We start from the raw sequence: 19,935 nt of genomic DNA, 5'->3' as shown, positions 1-19,935 counted from the left end.
TTCTTTAGTCAGGAAACATACTACTATTAATTATTATTCTATTATTACTGGACCCTCCCATAATATCAATAAGACTAGACTGTTTTTAAAACTACATCATAGGCGGGGAACACATGAAAAATATAAAGAAAAAGACAACAATGAGAACTCAAGAAATTATTCATACTTACTATCTTTTTAAATGAATTGTTGTCTTTCCTGCATTGAATTTTTATAAACTGACTGAATACAAAAAGCTTTTAGGAAGTGGTTTAAATGCGAAATAATTGAAATGCTTTCTAGAAACACATTATAGTACATGATTTGCTCCATAAGCTATTTTATTTGATGGCATCTTTTGCAATTCGCTATTTTGCAGAGGTCCAAATTGAATTTCTACAATATAAATTGAAAAATGTGCTTTATCTTTCCTGTTATCATAACAAGTAGATTTTGGAAAATTCTCTACTGTTGACTGAGTTATCTAATGGARAAATTTGACCCAAAACCCTCTGAAATCCATTGTTCCAACAAACTTTAAAGGGAAAATATGTTTAATGACAAAAGAAGCACAAACACTGATAGATGATCAGCAGAGATGGAATGAAATGGACACAGCAAAATCAGAACTTTGTAAACAGAAATCAGTAATCTGAAGAAAACAGTTACATATTCTCTGAATTTTAGTATTTTTAAAAAATGAATCCGAATATTCACAGTATTTCATATAATTTTAGTTACACAACTCTACGCAACTGAGATCTAATGTGCTTCACATACTAAAATATTTCAGACCTGTACTGGTATTTGTTTAACGAATATTATGGAATCTATAAGAAATGTGTTGTGTTCTGTAGTTCATTCAATAATATGTTAATAGTAAATATCTGAGGTAAACAGGTTGTCAGTGTCTTTCAGTAAGATTCACAGAACTATCCTGTATTTTTCACTTTGACCTAACAAATATGGGCCTAATATCATTCTGCTCCCTTTTTCAGAAAAAGGCAGCAGTAACTTCAGAAATGCTTAAGTATGTTCCATCAGTGACTTTTAATTATGATAGGTTACTGTTTATTCAATAAAAATAGATTTATTAAAATTAAATTTCCAATGAAAAGCTCTTACCTTCTCCCCCTGAGTCCCGTAACATTGTATCTGCTACTACAACAATCGGTCTTCTCAAAATATGGGCTAAGACAAAAACATGGAACTCTTCCAAGCTCTCATACACTGGATCTTCTGAATTATCAACTCTGAAAGACAGAGCACTGAAGCTTTAGTGAATCAATATACCGCAGCCAGCTACTTCCCTAAACAAGGTTCCARAAGGAGGAAAGGGTAATATATTTTTGGAAATAAAGAAAATTATGGTAACAGAGATAATGTTTTCACTTGTAGACTCCAAGCTTGTTTAGTAGGCATTCTAAATCATTACCTTCTGATATTGTCTGGTAGCTTAATGGGAATAAAAAGGCAAGCTCTTAGCATATAGCTGCTTCTGTCACTAAAATCATCATTTCATGCAGCACAGAGATCGTACAACAAAAAGGTACATATTTTTCCAGTTTCTCTAAATAAAATACATACGAGTTACTTTGGCAACGTACAAAAACTTTCATGTCAATCTGAACTGTGAGGAAGAGTTTAACCCGTGAAGTTGAACGCAAAATTTCTTCTCTTTGATCATTTTTATATTTTTAAAGGTGTAGGGGTGGACATGTGTAAGGAGCTGGAGACTCGTTTTCTTAAGAGCTTTTACAATGACACGAGTTTCACCTAGTTTTACACACCTAAAGTCAGGAGTCTGAGCCTTTCTCCTTGACTACCTTTATAGATAATGAAAAAAAAATCAGCATATCTGGAGATAGGATCATCCCTCTCATCTCAAGCATTTGCCCCAAGATGAGATGAAAGTTCTCCTTTCTCTCTACAGAATAGAAAAGGAAATTAAATGCTGATGTAGTGAGGTGAGATAAGGCCAAGGAGTTTTGCCAGTACAGTTTTATGTTTCAGAAGACAAAAAGAATTGATATAAGTATCTGAACAAGCGAACATGAAAGTCGAAGAGTAGGACAGCACTACAGAGGAATACAAGTCTTTTCTTCACATTGATCTTCTAATGCGCCTCATCCAGCGCATTTTGAGTCTTTCCATTCTTTTCAATCAAGCTGGAGCAGATACTGAGCACCTCAAAAAACATAAAGATAATATTTCATCTGTAATTAAATAGTTTTTTCCAGGTTTTATTCAGAAATATTCCACGAGTCTAAATAGAGTTAATGCTCAACCAGCCTCATAATGAATAGTAATTTAAGACAAAGGAAGAAAAGTGCTGTTGTTGGAAGGAATTTAAGAACTAATATAAAATATAATAAGGATGCTGAGCTGAGCATTTGAAGATTCTTCCTTGTGTCAGTATCTTCTCCCTTTCTTGTTTTAGACACATTTACATTTATCAGACATCTTGGAAAAAAATACATTAAATTCATAATACTTATATGGAAAAAAATGTGGAAATACCTTTCAACACCTAGCTATCCAAGAAAGTGGATTTAACTGATAATATTTCCCAGMTGACAATATGGTATTTTCTGTAAAATCATCCACAATTAGTTCTAAATCCTAAGCTACAGAGCTGGCCAAAATGAATAAACTTCCTACTAAAAGATTTTGACAGAGACAAGTACATAGAATATGTTATAAGAACATGAGACTGAGACATCCCAGTTCTATCTGGAATGATCTTCAGACAGTTTCTATTCTATTCATAATCTGATGTCTGGAAGGCACAAGGAATGACAGAAGAGAGAAAAACAGAACGACAGGACGKCTATTAAAACAGAAGAATATATCTGAATGTGACAGGAGTATCTGTGAAAACTCATGTTAAAYTACATAACTACCATTATCAAGAAGAACAGAGAAATAAGATATCTAGGAAAGTCAAAATCGTGTACTGCACATAGAGCGAGATTCGTAATTTCTTCGTGTCAGTACTACAGAGCTATAAAGCACCCAGGATAGCAGTACCTGCCAGATTCATCTATGCCATATACACYCGTACTCAACAACATCAAGTGTCAGGAATACAAATTTAACAGCACAAATTAATAATACTAAACCACCACGTTTATAAAGACAGATAATTCCTTAAAATATAATTTAGGGACTAAAGTCCTCAGAGTCTTTAAAAAGAGATACCTGTGCTATCTTATTCACCTGAAAAAATCGATTAGTCTTATTTTCCCCAATGTATCAAACTTCAAAAACAATGTATTCATACCTGATTAGACACACATAATTGCTAAGTTTGTTTTAAATTCTATTTTACTGAAAAGCTTACAAAGCACATGAAGTTACATGTGTTTTGTGACTCAACATTTCTGAAAGCAAGAACATGGAAAATTTATCTTAAAGAATATATGCTTATAATTTCTAGTGGTACACTACTGATCACTAAATGCTACGGTGTATTTTTCCATCAAAAAAAATAGCACTGAAAACCTGATTTAAAATTCAATTAAGAAGGAAAAAAAAGCCTTCCAATCAGCATCAGTGTGCTTTGGATCAGAGCCACACTATTCCAGGAAATGAGAATGCCCAAAATGTTTGAAAAGCTAACCTATGAAGTCAATCATTTATGAAACAGATAATTCATTCATCCAGACTGCAAGAATAATTCTGTTAAATTCTCTGCTTCTCTAGCTGAACATTTCTGAGCCATTCTATAACTTCAAAAGCATTTTACAGAATTCTGAAGTTTCTGTTGATTCCTTTCCTATTTTTCCAGTCCATTAACGTCACTAGAACATTTTAAAGCTTTGCCTGTAATATCGCTGTCACAAGAGAAGACAGAAAAAATATGCTGCAGGGAAGAAGACTGAAAAATGGCAGGGTTGTGGCAAGGAGACAAAAGTAAAGATCATTCACAGCTGAATGCCACTTAGAAACGTAAGCTGCACAGCGCACAGTTTCTGTAAGATGTGACAAATCAAGTTGAGCAACACAACCGAGGTGCACTCTCCAAGGAAGGCCGAGATTGTCCTCCCACTGCTGTGCACGCAGGAACTTCTGACATCCACTTCTGACGTATCTTCTAGGACCTGCGTTCACAAATCTGTGTGCAAAATGGATAGGTTTACTCCTCCATGACAATATTTCAAGGGCCTTTTCTATCCTCATATATTCATCTTCTCACGTATTCACGTACATTTCTCCTGAGATCAGTATTAATTATTATTCTGAATCAACTACAAAGGCTCTCTCTATCATAAAAGTCATGAAAATGATTTAATACTAGTAGTACTAATCAAATAAAGATAGATTAATGCACTGATCTTAGCACACAGAGAYAGCATAATCAGGCAATAATAAGACTCATGTACACAGCTGATCTAAAAAGCTAAACCATTTTAAAAAGTGAACTTCCCCATTTACCAGTGTGGGACATGGTTAAAAGAGTTCAAAAATAAAAAAGTTGTAAGCTTGTCATGTGCAGGATATGTGACTCAGTATAGGAAATYTGCCACAGTTTACATATTTGTCTTGTAGCTCATAAATACTGTAACTATGAAAAAAGTTTCTATAGAACATTTTCCATTTTGAAGAAATGCAAAATACAAAATGTAATTGTTTAGAAATCTACAGAAAGTTATCTGAACCCGTAACAGGTGCTTTTAGTTAACTGAAATGACTTAGGATCATGAGAATCTGCTTTTGAATCCTTAATTTACTACTATTGGTGTTCTGGGTGCACAGCTACACTCTAGTCACATGCCAAACAAAAACCATACAAAAGCCAAATGATATCTGAAAGTTTTCAGCAACACATACGCCAAATATAAGTCAAATGGATTTCTAGGTCAGAAATCCCTTTATTTGTGCATGATTAGGTTAGTTAAACCAGATACAGGTATTTTAAACATTTATTTCTTTTTTCAAACAAGGGTTATGGATTACATATTTTATTAAAATAGACTTAGAATGAATTACCATTAAATAGCATGTCTCAAAAACAAGGACTTCTTTCTATCAGAGAGGAGATCATTATTTACTGTGGTTAGATTCTTCTATCCAACTTTGTGGTTATGCATTTTGATTATTTTATTCCAAGGCAAATAAGTGCTATTTTAACTTGTTACAGGAGATTGGGAAGTCACAGGCTACAAAATAAAGACTTTGATGTGGACATGCCACAGGAGAGACCAACAGACACAGTTCAAGTTCATGTAACAACGTGATSTCGACATTAAAAGAATAATATATCTCTGCCAAGTACAGTACCACAAAACYCATTGTTAGTAAATGACTTCATCTTAAAACTTAAGGAGAATTGAACTAAACTTGAGTCACTATTTCAGACCATATTTCTTTTGGATTCAACCACATTTTAAATAAACGTTTGAAAGAATTTTACAACAGATTGAAAAGAGAACAAGCTATAAAAATAAAACACAAAAAAATGACACTAACAAAAAAAATTATGAAATGTTCCATCCACAGCTATGTCAAAACACATTTGCTATGTCGACAGTGTCCAGAACAACGGAGTTTATTCCTCAGTCACTACCAGCTCATATTTGACCCACTCAGTGACTTCCTTCCAGAAGGAAGTCAAACCCAACAATCTCTAGACAGTGACAAACACCCGATTCAAACTAGAAATGGCTGCATGTAATTTAAGTATTAATTTTCATCATATGAGATTTGTGAAAAATAATAACCGAATATAACCGTATGGGCACTGTTCTAAAACAYGTGGGCCAAATTCAGTAATCGTCCCACAGCGTGGATGGCATCCAGCCTTGCCCTAGAACTAAAGTTCAATTCTTCATTTGTACTCAAGGAAATAGCACAGCAGAATATACGTTATTAACAACAGGATGATGCAGGATACAAATTCTCTGCTGAAACAATGAGACACCTGTGCTTCTCTGGTCCCCTTTTCCCTTCCCTAAACTTGTCTGGATATTTTTCCTGATATTCAAACTTAATTCTCCCTTTTACAATTTCCTCTCACATTCCTTACTGAATTCTTCTCCATCYTTGGCTGTGACAACTTTCTAACATTTGCAGTCAATTACATCACCCTAATAACAATTTCTTAGCCAAAAGGAAGTTAGAAGAATCACGCTGTTAGTAAGGCAATATGATACAAAGATTTTATTTTCTGATAAAGTATTTCCAGACTCTATTCTTTCTAGAAGTTTTCTTCTTAAATCCTCTAACTATTCTAATTCCTAATTAATGTTGTTTCTAGATATGAAAGTCATATTCTAGATACAGCTGTATCAGAAGGACCTTTATTCCTTTGGTTAATTGATGTCATGCCTGACTGCACACGAAGTCCGAAATTCAACTGAGCGTCTCTATTCTTCAATATCACATCACCAAGTCGCTTGATTCAACATTAATTGTTGCATTTACACATTTCAAATGCCTCCCTTCTATTAAACATCTGCTTTTCATTTCTCATTTTCAGTGTTCAGTTTTGTTTCATCATTGCCCATAATTTATCTGGACTATATTACAGTATTGCAGTATCATTGCTAAGCTTTCACTATGAATTTTTGTAAAGGTTAATAAGAATGAAAAATATAATCATTAACAAATATCCATATCAACCTGTCATATCCTTTTACCCACATATTCCACTTTTTTCAAGGTCCCTTATTTAAGCACAAGTATGTGGCCAAGTTCATTTTGTCAATATAACTCTGAAGATAGAAAATTTAAAAAATGGAAATTAATCTCTCTGTTCATGTAAAGTTAAGTTTTAAATAATAAAATCCACAAATATAACAGTATGTAATTCTATACTACAGTATCCTGCTGAGTCAGGACACTGACTAAATATTTTATATTAATTTTAAGAAAAAACTAACAAAAAGCAAGAAGTTAAAAAAAAATCTCAATCTAGCTTACAGGAATGCCGTTGTCTCAGTTCTGAACAGGATGGACACTTACTTAGCACTCCATAGATCTTCTCTCTCTTAAGGAAAACTCAATTTACACTACTGCTAGTAATAACAGAAAAAAAATTCAAAAGTCTGAAAAAGCAAGTGACATATCCTGCTGTTCCACCTGGGAATCTGCTGTCTATTCCTCTTTTGCCTGTAATCTCTGAGCAAATGCTCTGTTTTCACATCCTTGGATTTCCTTCTATGTGGCTCTCTATGGTAACCTTGTTTTTCTTTCCCAAGCACACACTCCAGACTCCCGCAGTTTGTCCAACAGATTCATAACAGCTATTCTGCTTTTCCACAGCAAGACTCATGCAGAGCCTGGGAGAGCCACAGGCAGTATTCCCAGCAAAGCAGATCAGTGTCTGCAGACAGCGGAGCTGCACTGAAACACCASGAGTTGTACCAGGTTCTCCAACCAGGTAACTTGGTAAAAGCACGAGACCAGAAGGACATCTGAATTCATACCTCTGGACCTGTTACCGTTCCACCTCTGAATCCTCTTTGTTCCCTGCTTAGGGATCGTCAAATACAAACACCATATGCCAAAGCTGCAGCTTACCAGCAAGCACAAACTGCTGCTGTAGATAGATTTAGGAACTTATCTGTGTTTCCCTTGCTCAGTACTTCAGCAATGACCTTTCACTCAAGCACAGAAACCACACAGCGGCGGTACAATCTCCTCTTTTTCTTCCAAGAAAAAAATGGTACACTGCRTTGACTACAGCAGATTCAGAATACGAATGTTTCAAGTTCCTACTTGTATTTTATTTTTCTTTAAAAAAATCACTAGCTTCTTATACCTGTTTCTCTATGATCAAAAGAAATTTTCAAGGCATAAAGAGAAGGTTTAAGACCTAAATCAGTTTTTACTACTTTGATTTGAATGTTATACTGTATTTAATTGTGTGGGAATGCATACTTTTGTTTAAAACATTGTTTGTAGCATGTGAGATGCAAACATCTGTCAATTATGAAATATCTAGAATTCAAGAGAAACATGTTAAGTAAGGCAAAGTACATTCACCATATCTGTCCTATTATTTAATTTTAATGCTAACATAATTCTGATCCCATCTGTATCTTGAACTTGATGCCTTTTCTTCAGCCTGTAAGATATTTAAGGTTTTCATATCAAAAGGGCTCCTGGAACAAGCATATTTAAACCATCACAATAATATGAGTACTTCCAAGTTAGATTAGGCTTCAGCACTGTTAATAATTGAAAAATAAGCCAGATAAAAAGATACTATATTTATCATACACTTCAGCAAATGTAGAAAAGATCTACTTTGCTTTACTGAACCTTTTTCTATCAGTGCCCTTATAATTACACTAAAATAGTTAAAGAGGAACAGCACTCCTGTAACAGACAGCGAGCACAACATCATTTTTTAGTAAAGTCTTCCTTAAGTGACTAAGCAAATTAGATTCTTTTATGTGAGAATGTGCAAGAATATTTTTCCTGCAGTTCCTAGATTTACAGGACTGCCAGTAACCACAATTCAGTTTTTTTTGCAATAGTTTGGATTGTATGTTGAAATATTCTGAATACATAATCAAGTTTGAAAATTCAGAAATTCTATACATTTGAAAGCTGCTTCCTGTTTAATTGTTCAGTTTTTGCTGCCTTAAATATAACTCTAATGACATATGGAAAGATCACAACAGCCTTCTCTCCCTTCTTCCCATTCTCAAACCACTAAGACAGTGTAAATTTTATCAAGAATATGAGACAGCTATCTAGAAGTTCCCAGTTAATACTAAGTAAAAATGCCATCCACATTCAAAATCGGTCTTAACTTATTACCAGGACATCACATGACCTGTAGCTTTCAGCCCCAGCTGCTTTCCAAGAAGTGAAATAACAACAGTGATATTCAACCTACCACTAGAACAGGTTTTGAAATCCTTGACTGAAGACTGCAATATGAATTATGGGCTTGGAATTTTGTCTCTTTAGTGGGATTACAATATCAGATTTTTTACAAAAAGTAAAGATGCAAGATACTTTCTGTTTTCAAAGCACTTGCTTCAATTCAGCCCTGCCCTTGCTTGTAAACAGAGATAAATGAAACAATTACAATAAACGGAAATTTGTTTTTGCATTTATGGAAGGACGTGCAAATCAGTTTCAAAACAAGACTCTGCTTTGTAGTTAATTAGTCCGTTTAAAATGCTTGAAGGATTCCGTGTGTTGGAAACTAGAAACTAAAACCAAGATTTTTTCCTTTGTTCCCTTTGTCTTTTTCTCCAACTTCCAGCTCTCAAAAAAGAAAACCTAGAGTTTCAGTGACAATTACTGATCTCCTTTATAAGCACTTCACTCTCAAAACCAAACCAGACAGACTTGCAGGTGAAGGAGGCAGCATAATTCCAAACCCATGTTGTCACCAAATCCTTCTGAAGTAGATACAACTTTTGATGCTTTAGTTAGTTCTGATACCAAAGGAGAACACCTCACCTATAATTCAAAGGCTAATTTGCAAACTTTCTTACTATAGCACCTAAATAGCAAATGCCATAATCACAGCTGAAAAATACTATTTTGACAATCCTTTTCCTTCTCAGGGGTTCTATTACTTTGAACTCTGGGTACATTACACTGAGAAAACAATTCATTATATTGCTATTCTTTGGAATGACTGCAATGAAAATTACATATTCACATTTTTAATAGCTTAAGTTTCTTGGAAATTCTTTCTTGCTTTCACTATTTACTTAAAAATTAATTAACTGGAAAAATTAACTGTTGTCTGTTTAACATGACTTCATTCCCATTTGCAAAAAAAGAAATGCAAACCAAGATGAAAACATAGAAAAAAAAGTTAATCTAATCCTTTATTTAACAGTGTGATACTTTCTTTTTAGGTATCTGAGAACTAAAATTAAAAACGATTGACTGGCAAATACAAAATCTCTGTGCCAGGATATCTCTAACTGGAACACACAACACTGTAAACTTTATCAGGATGAACAGTGAAGCAACTTCAATTTCAAAAAACCTCAGTATCTAAATAATACTTGCTTTTGAGAGTACTATTTATATTACATAGGAGTGAAAAAAAATTGAATAGTCAAGGGGCAACTGTTCCCACTCGCATAATATAAATGTTCTGTCAGAATCATTTCCTGCAGCTATCTACTATAAGTCAATACTCTACGCTTAAAAATACAGTGCATCCAAATATTTAATGTTTAGCTTTAATGTCAGAAATATGATTTTTCTTTCTGTATGCATAGTATTAACAACAATTTAAAAATAGAAAATACGAAGAGTTACTTGGTGATCTGCCCCGACAAAAGATCTCCATGAATATTTGCTATATTTGAACTATAAAGCAAAAAAGGAGTGAAATAAACATACAAGAATGAGAATCTAGCATTAGAAGTGTACAAAACAAGATTGTAGGGCATAAACTACTATCTTCAAGAACATTATTAGAAGATGTGACGTTATTCTTTCACTCCACGCTGCAGCGACAATATCTGAATAATGGTCATCTTTCTGCTAAGTCTTACTAAAACAAGAAGCTRCATGTTCAGCGAGAAGCAGAAACTTCATCTCCTTGAAGCTAAATGCTACCAACTTACCAACTCTGTGCTTGTCTCAGAAACTAGAAAACTAGGTTTTATGAAAATCAGGCTCTTCTGGATCCAAACTTACCTCAAGTTCATGTGGTAAGTGTACAAGGATACTTAGTCAAAATGCTAAATATTATTATGGAATGATTAGACAATTATATTCTTCCATGACAAAAAAAATGGTTGAAAAGACAGTTTGCCAGTGCCATAAATGTCTTCATTCATTTGTACTGTATAGCTTTCCTACTGAGAGTAAAAGCTAGAAGATTTTAATATATTCCAAACTTACCCACCACCAGTGCCTCCATTTTTGCTGAAATGTGTGCGAGGCTCGCTTGATGCCAGCTTAAGCAGTTCATTCCATTCCCGTTCCCACTCTTCCTCTGTATATACTAAGCCCGACTGAGGGAAAGAATGAAATACCTTTAAGATAATGCTGGTATAAAATATAACCAGAGTTCTGCAGTAGTATTTACAACAAACTAATGTATCTTGAGTTCCATACATGATAGGGTTTAATATATTGGACTATTTGTGGTTCTATGTTCCTATTCAAGTGCAAAGAATATCAACTGATCAAAACAGACCTAAGACACTAACTATACACTGGATTATGTTTCCAGTTACGGGTCTGCTCCTATAAACACACCACTTCACTTTTTGAGGTCCAGTTACTCGCACCCATGTGAATTCCTTGCAAACACAGTTAGCTTGTTTTACCGCCCATTTCTGGAATTTGGCTTTCCTCTGCAAAATAGGGAACTACATGAACGCCCTCCTTGCTACCAAGGTGATGCTTTCTCCCTCTTTCACTGGGTAGAGGAGGGGGAAGATGTTCAAGAGCAGAAGAAGCAAATAAATGCTTCAGTGCCCCGGTGTTTTCAAGTAGCCTGAAGAATGCTGAGCCAATGACAGCTCAGCTTCTTCGCACTGACTGCCACCAACTTCAAGCAGATTACAAACATGCCACAAACATCTGACCATGTTCGCTTCACTGAGGGTTGGTCAGCGTTCATACTGGAGTATTTAAAAAAGCAGTTATCTGATTTTTCATGGTATCTAAAAACTGATGGAAGTATAAATTCCTACATCAAGAGAATAGAGGAGTGAACAGAGACAAGCACACTGGGGTTGTGGATAGCTCATATTTCTACTGAATCTATTAATTCTCCAGCAGTTCTCCATTAACATTCATATAAATGAATCACACACATAACAACTTTGCTTAAATGAAAGGGCATTTTGCCTATCGTTTGGATGTGACAAAAAAAACATCACTTAACCAAACAGCAGTTTCATTTTGTTTTTGAAAGGTTTTTTAGTTTCCTGAAAGGCAAATATCTCTAAGATTACATTTAAAAGAAATACTGAAGAAACTGCTCATACATCTTACTGCAAGGAGGAAAACTGACCCACACAATTAGGCAAACAAAACGAAGCCATCCAGGGAAGTGATTCCTCAGAAGATACTTACAGAGAGGGAAAAGATTTGCACTGAGAATAAAYATCTGATGGAGGAATACTTCTTTGGAAGTTATTACATCGAAATACACATCCTGTAGCTTCTAAGTCTTTCCTGGAAAAACAACTCTAACTTAAATCTCAGGAATCTGACTCCAGTACAAAATGGAAACTGACAGAAATCTCTATCTTTGGGATGATGATTAACCCTGAAACTGTCTTTTCTAACCACTGTTTAGACACTTATATCCTCAGGAAAAAATATGTGATAGAATCCAGTTTTATATCAACAGTTAAATCTATAGATGATTTTAGTTAAAAAGAAGTTGACTCAATATTTGGTCATAGCTCTAGAATAACTAACTTGACATTCTGGGGAGCTCTTTCTTAAATTAAATTCTCTTTTCCTTAGTTTATTTCATCCGCTCATTTTAAAATGCTCGTGAGAGCTAAATTATAAAAAATGGTTGAGGCTGGAAGGGACCTCTGAAGATCATCTAGTCTACGTTTAATTTTGGAGGCCAAAATTTTCTACTGATTCCAAATCCATCTTAGACCTCTGAAGGTATTTCTGCCCACAAAGCCAAAAACCCATTTGCATTTTGATGCTTAAATTCTAAATACAAATATCTCTTTTCACATGCAAAATTGAAACATAGTGAATTTGGTAGCAATTAAAATTTTTACACCAAACTTCAGAAGAATGCTTTGACCCTACATGATGTTAACATGACTGTTTTTAGACTATACATACCTCCTTATTCTGCTGTGTCTGTTGCCATCTCCATCTTCTTTTCAGTGCTTCTCTTTCAGCTCCAGTTCTCATCATAGTGTAGAGTGCTTTACGCAAGACAAGGTCCCGGTCATGAAATCCCCACATTCCTAAAGTAGCACAAGAAGGCACTCAGTTTTAAAGAAGCTACTGTGAAATAGAAACAGTAAGCATTAATACAATTAATATTGCTTTAAAGTAAAAGAGTATGGCTTATTCATTATTTAAGATTCTCCTTAGTAGCAAAAAAAATCACTCATTTTTAAGGTTTCCTAATGAAACAGTCAACATAGATAAGCTAACGAACAATAACAAGGAATTCTAAAAACTTTTAAAGAATGATTAAGGACTGACTAAGGATTTGCGTTGTTTCAGCAGTTGTTTTCCATGGAACTTCAACCTTACTCGAAGTAATGGAATATTCAATGCACAGGTTTTGATTTTAGCTTGAGTTACCAACAGAGCTTGTGGATACTATAACGCAAATGACAACTATAGGCATTTTTGTGTATCGCAAATGATGATACAGACACCCATAAGACTCTACTCTTACACAGTATGATGTTAAATTGTTTTTGGCTTCTATATCCTAGTAAAGAGATGAGCATTCATGATGATTAGAAGTCTAAAAATACAAGCAGCCACAGGCTTTCAAGATCTTTTTAAGATAATAAAATGTCTTCATGTACTTGAAAGCAGTACCTCATGATAAAAGAGAGCAGAGCTCTCACCAAGATATGTGCCTATAGGCAGTCATGTTTCAATTACTATATTGTCAGCTGCTGGCATTTAATGTTTATTTCAAACTTTTCAAGTCAAAATACTTCAAGCATCTGCTGTAAATAACATACACTTCCTTGAAGCTGAAAATAGAGTGGGCATAGATAAAACGGCCCTTGGAAACAATAAAATCTGTTCTTGCTGTTACTTCTTCCAAAAAATAAAACAGCCTCTTCTAATGATTAAAAATCGCGATGTTTTTAAAAATTCACCTTTGGGAGTTTTACTGGTGCAAGATTTTAGCATCAATAACAACAAAAAAGAATTTCCTCAAAATAATTATGACGTGCAATAGTTATTACAGATTTTTATTTATTTCATAGCATTTGAAGAAAGCTTTCAAAGGTTTTGTATTATAATTAATGAATTCAAATTTATTTTTAATCACCTCAAATTCTCTCCCACAAAATTAACCTTTCCAAGGAATCAACAGAGATAACAAACACATATTGTATTCTTGAAGATCGTAGGAAAACTGTTTAATAAAAGCCAGAGGAGAATGAATGTAATTTCTCATCCACAATATAGACATTCTTGCAGAAGCACCTAGGGTTTCACCTGTACCAGAACTGTTAGATTGGGCTCAGTATAGAAAAGCTTTATGATAGTGTTCCAGTTATACTTCTGATATCAACTTGATAAAACTTGCAGCTTCATTCCTCAAACATGCCTACAGCAAATACTTCTGCAAGTGAAAGCTGAACAATACGCTGCTCTAGAATCAGTCTTTTAATGAAAATCTTTGTACTTCATGTTTTTGAGCTTTTTATAGAGATAGCAAAGAATAAATATTTTTTGTAAAAGATTTCTTGTGCAGATTTTCCCTTACCTAAAGAGGCAGCATGCAACAGGCAGTTTCCATCACCTGTCGTAGCCAAGGGAAGAAGACGTTTGCAACTTGTACACACTGTGGACCACCAATTCAGTCGTCCTGAAAGGAAAGCATCCATTAAAACGGCTGAGTGGATGCTAAAACAGGATGAAGACAGAGTATAGGCATATATATAGTGATGATGAATAATGTTGAAGGTTAACTAAAAATCCTTTCTGTCAAATAAGCTTAAATGTAATGCCAGAAGTAGAAACTGAAAAGGACTAGAAATAAGAGGTAGGTAAACCATAACTGTTCTTTAAATATGTTTTGGATAAGAGCACCTTTAATCAATTTGCATCTACTGGGTGGATCACTTCTAGCACTGACTCTTTTCCCACTTACCATAGGGTAAGCCATGATCAGGGCTACTGAAMTCTACAGCTACACCACCAGAGAAGAACTGAAGATGAGACCCCATGACCCCAAGGTTTAGGAGAGCACATAGCTATCCTGTTGAGTACACCACTTAAGAGATCCGCTTATTCGTCCTTGCTCTATGAAGTACATTTCACAGATTATACAACAGAGATGGATTACGAAACAGACTGACAAGAGTGCAAATGTTCAGAGGCATCTGAGCGAAGCAAATGAAGCCATGAGGAGTATCAACGTCAAAAACAAAACTAGAAGTACATCATTYCTGGCTCATCGATTGCTGTGTGGTAGCTTGGTGGAATGTTAAGTTTTGGTTCAATGATTATGTGAAAATTCTTAATACAAAGAAAGAGAAAGTGACTAATATAACACCTTTGTGGATAAGCAGAAGCAGATGATTAACAATGATCAGTACAGCTCRTGTATTTACCAAGAGTTTCTGAAAGGCTTTAAGTAATGTGCAATTGATACAGTGAATAAAGCAATAGAAAGATTGCAGTGATTCAAACAATTTCTTTGTGTTTGCACACTTTTTCAGAATTTTTTGTTCCCGATTCCTTTATTTGCAAGCTGAGAAGAAATAATATTGATATATGGCTTATGATTAAACCCCCAAAATAGAAACATTAAATTTAATGCAACAAGAAAACTTTTCTCCATTAATATTTTTTCATTAAAAAACATACTGGTTTGTTTGTAACAGTAGGTAATATACACTGTGCAAAAAAATAGTCTGAAGATACTTTAACATGTGCCCCTTTTTTACTTGCTTCAGGATACAGTACTGAACAAAAACTATGTCATTAAATTTCATTTAGTCAGTATGGGCTGAGAGTTACTGCATTATAAAAGTAAAAAATGCATTGCAGATCAATTACTAAGCACACTAGGTAATCCTCATATGATTTCAGCAGCTAGTTTGTAAATGTCTAAAATCTCAGACTAGTCTTATTAAATTCTAAATTTCATATGCATTAAAGAAGCTTAATTTAAAGTGTTATTAGACAGCCTTTGGGAAAGATAAATTTGAAATAACAAGTTACCACTTTTAGCAACTCGTGTGTCTGTGGGCTGTGAAATAGCAACTTACCATCTGTCTTCTGCAGAGTATTTTGGTGATATCATATTCAGTAACAAGTTAAACCAAGGTGACACATAAAGTAATATTACAAAACCCAAAACAGAAAAATCTTAGCAATTAGAGTATACTGAGTGACATGCTTTGCAGATTAAATAGCAACTGTTGAAAATAAATCTCAAAGTCTGATGTTTATGAACATTTTGAATAGCTGAGAAGGTTCCTATGAAAGTGATCTGATTTCAAGTAGATTATGCCAAACATGTCTATGAGCTTGGTTAACTTCAAGAAGCTTATGGCTTACTCATAATTAGCAGAAATGCACTAGATTATAACATAGTAGTACTGCATTTTCATTCTTCCAATGTAGCAGTTTTGGAAATTCCTTTGGGAATCAAGAGGAAAGTGCAGCTTAAATGAGGTGCAGCATGAAAACAGTTGCATTTCAGGCCCATTTCTGTCTGTCTGAGAAGACCAGACAGACAGAAATTTTTGGACAAACCAGACCCACTTCTCCCTCTTYCTCTCCCCATTAGTCTCCATACTTAATTTTGTTCCTTACTTTCTCACTAACTACATTTAATCTTAAAAAACATTATCTCAATATTTCAAGAAATGAATCTGTTCTTTTACAGTAAAATCACTATGAGAATTGATCAGCTACATTATCAATTACTTTTGTATTCCCATGTTGTACTAGTCCTGAATTACATAGTGTATATCACTATATCATAACCTAAAGCATATATTGACTCCCCACTTCTTATGTGTAGAGAACAAGAATCATTCTGATATAGAATGATATATGTGTGTGTGCATATGGAGAAAGGGTAAAGGAAGGAAAGGGAGGAGAAAATATACAAAGAAAGCAGAGTGAATCTCAGGAAAAGTATTTCAAGCTTGGAAAAACAGAGAAATGTGCTTTCTTACACTTCTGCTTATCACCATTTTACAATACAGTATCTGTCAACCCCCAGAAGATGATGCAAACATCAAAAGCTGCCCTTTTATAAACCCTCTGCAACCATAAGCATGAATGTAAGTTGGTCCTGAATAACTGTTAGGTTGAAAAAAAATCAGTATTTGATGAAAAGGAAATAAGAAACATTTCTTTGCTGTGTAATTAAAAACATGACCTTTGCCCGATAATATTAATCATGTTGGTGTATTGGGAATAGACACTAGAAAGGTTTAAATGATATTTTCATAAGCCCGCATACTTTATTTCAAGCCACAGGTATATCACTTCTTGCTTCATGACTTACCAGGAGAAATGCCAAAGAGGATTGCAGATAGTTACATGACCTGAATAACTCAAAATGAAGGCAGCAGAGAGCAGAAAATGAATTTCAAATACTAATAAAGGCCAGGTTTGGCTTTCAGTGTCAGCCCTTGATGCTTTCCACACAGATACGCTGTATAAGATGAGAATGCATTCAACATGATGTCCTCTATGCAAAACTCCCTTTACAGCACAAGCAAAAAGATAAAAATAGGCAACAGAATTTATCATGGTTTACGACTATCTCATAAAAATGCTCATACAGTGCTGCCTTCCAGCCTAATGTCCATTATAGAGTATTCATTTCCCAAATGTTTGCAAGCTTGTTCGTACATATAAAGGCCAAACTAATTAAAAGCAAACATTATCTTATATAATGCTGAAGAACTTCTATAGAACCTCTGCATAAATCTTTCACCTYTTCCTCCTTTTCTCCAGCACACATTACTATTTTTCCCTAATTTAATCTAATAATAAACAAGGCAGCCTCGTTTCTTTGCAGAATTAACAACCAAAAGCTTGCAAGGACTTAATGAACAGTGACTTAATAATTCTCTTTCTTGACAGGGGAAAAACAGGTCCTGCAAAAGATGAGCCCTCTCAAGCTCTGGGCAACTCAATGTCGCTAAGGTTTCACTGCAAAGCTAGATTGCATATCATTGTGTCAAAGACAAATGGTCAACTTCTGATGGGCAAAGCTGCCAGTAAGAAAAATAAGGCAGAATCCTAAACAAAACAAACAAACAAACCCAGAATCCACTTTCAGGAAAAAATCAAACACAAATCAAGGGAAAATGTGTGAAGTGTCTTGTCACAGCTTTTACAACTTTACCTCAAATTGACCGTGATTGTTTTCTGATGCTCCTCCTCACTCCTCTATTCAAAGTAATCCATCTCATGCAGCAAGGTAAACCYGTCTTAGGCCTACTCTTCAAAAGCACTGCTGGAGCAGACATCTTACTAAGAAAAACAAGTAGTTCCCTGTGCAGCGGTACAATGACATCCTAAGAGCAACTTGGTGACATAAACAGTTTCCTTAAGATACTAGGCTAAAAACGCTTTCTTTCATTTCTCAAGCAGAAAATCCACAAATCCATCTCTCTCACCTTCCCCAAATAAGCAAGTTATAAAATAACGTTTTCAACTTCCAAAGCAAGTCTAATGCTAAGTACCTCATTTATTCTCAAAAGCCATGGTTTACCCTAAACATCCAACAACTTTTCATTGTAATACAAAAGCAGTAACTGCTCAGCTAACTACTGTGCAGTCTAGATGTCTGTACAGTACTGCCCAGTTAAACCAACAGAGGATTACTCAGCCCATTCAGATTAAGTCAGATAATTTGTAATGCATGCAGGAGCCTTGAATCCAGGTTTCAGCAGAGCTACTTGACCAGTTTATAAGATATGGAGATTTTCTCTTTGTTTCTTACATGACTAGCTAAAAAGGTTTATTTTTGGATTTAGTCCCTTCATACCATAAATGTTTGCTTACAGGTATTGACATGAAGAAAAATACAAGAACTGCTTTTTTACATGCTTATATATTAATCATTCAGGGACAGGTAACTTTTCAAAATAAATAAAGCATCTACCAATACACTTTCTGTCCTTCAAATAAAAGACTTTCCAAAAGGGTTCTCTCTGCTTTGGTCTGGGTGGATGAAATCAGCTTCCCAGTAACATCTTCAAGGCTATTCATCATTTACTTATGTCCTTGAAATGCAATATTGAGTCACGCACGAAGAAATAAGTAAAAATGAAAAATCGAATTAATGCTTCCCTTCTGGCCTGCTGCATAAGCAACATCAGCGCTGTCACAGAAGCTACTGACCAGAATGAAAATCAAAGGAGAAAGGTTATAAAATAAGATGGCACAGATACATATGACTTGGCCGAACTGACTGCAGACAACCGATACTGAGTTTTGAGTCTTACCAATTTTGTTCATTTTTTCTTTCATAACCTAAGACATATGTTAAAACACTACGCGAGACCACTGATTGTAGCCACGTTGCCATCTATGTTGAGTTCTTTGTTGCAGCAGTTTTTTGCTTCATTAGTGACTCAAATCCAGCCAAGTGGTGATCCTGTAGAAAGCAAAAAAGATCTTCCTTGTTTTCATAATCTCTCCCTCTCCGTCAGACTACACATTGAGTGCATGTAGGGGAACATAAAAATCCACTTGCTGCAACATAATATTTAGAGTTACAGCATTCCCTTCACACAGCTCTCGATTAATATTATCACTCTCTGAGCCATCTTCCACCGAAGAACCAACACTAAGGACTGTAAGAGGATTCAAAGATCCATCTGCACAATACTTGTAAGCCCACCTTGTTCCGATTCAGGCAATAATGAACAGCTGAGATGCACAAAAATTCAAAATCATTTTATAAGGGCATGATGAATCCTAATGCCTAACAAACAGCTTCTACTTAAGTGCAATATTCAAAAAGTAATGATACGTATAGTGAAGGAGGCATTCCAGTCACGCAGAGCGAGTAAAGAGCGCTGCCTTATTCAGGTCTTTCCTTTAATAGCTGATGTAGCATTACTATGTGTGGCAAGAACTTTGCTCTGAATTTATGCACAGGTAAGATATTACCCAAACATCCTTTCACACAGAGATGTAATAAGAACAAGTGGCTAAGAAAGTTAAGAGCGTATAAAAATCTTAACAGGTTTTATAGACATCCAGCTCACATGGGCACTTTAGAGAACATGTGCTGCAGCCTATTAATGATAATTTTGCTTTCCCAGTCTAGTAGTAAGTTGCTCTTTTCCT

The 19,935-nt window shown here is 34.9% G+C and overlaps 1 protein-coding gene across 2 annotated transcripts in view; it reads right to left on the bottom strand.

The window, feature by feature from the left end:
* Window positions 1-19,935, bottom strand: part of OTUD7A (OTU deubiquitinase 7A) — an 85,354-nt gene that overhangs the window by 16,919 nt on the left and 48,500 nt on the right. For both annotated transcript variants that reach the window (XM_085303299.1, XM_085303300.1), the window contains 4 exons: window positions 14,369-14,470; window positions 12,742-12,869; window positions 10,816-10,928; window positions 1,105-1,232 (listed from right to left, as the gene is read on the bottom strand). In XM_085303299.1, the coding sequence (XP_085159425.1) occupies window positions 1,105-1,232; window positions 10,816-10,928; window positions 12,742-12,869; window positions 14,369-14,470 (471 nt within the window). The remainder of the gene's footprint in view (window positions 1-1,104; window positions 1,233-10,815; window positions 10,929-12,741; window positions 12,870-14,368; window positions 14,471-19,935) is intronic.

The sequence above is a fragment of the Rhea americana genome, unplaced genomic scaffold (genome assembly GCF_003343005.1).
Source record: "Rhea americana isolate MKP2758 unplaced genomic scaffold, rheAme1 scaffold_2, whole genome shotgun sequence".
Taxonomy (NCBI): Eukaryota; Metazoa; Chordata; class Aves; order Rheiformes; family Rheidae; genus Rhea; species Rhea americana.
The sequence above is the reverse complement of the archived record's forward strand: the minus strand, read 5'-3'. Positions and strand labels throughout refer to the sequence as shown.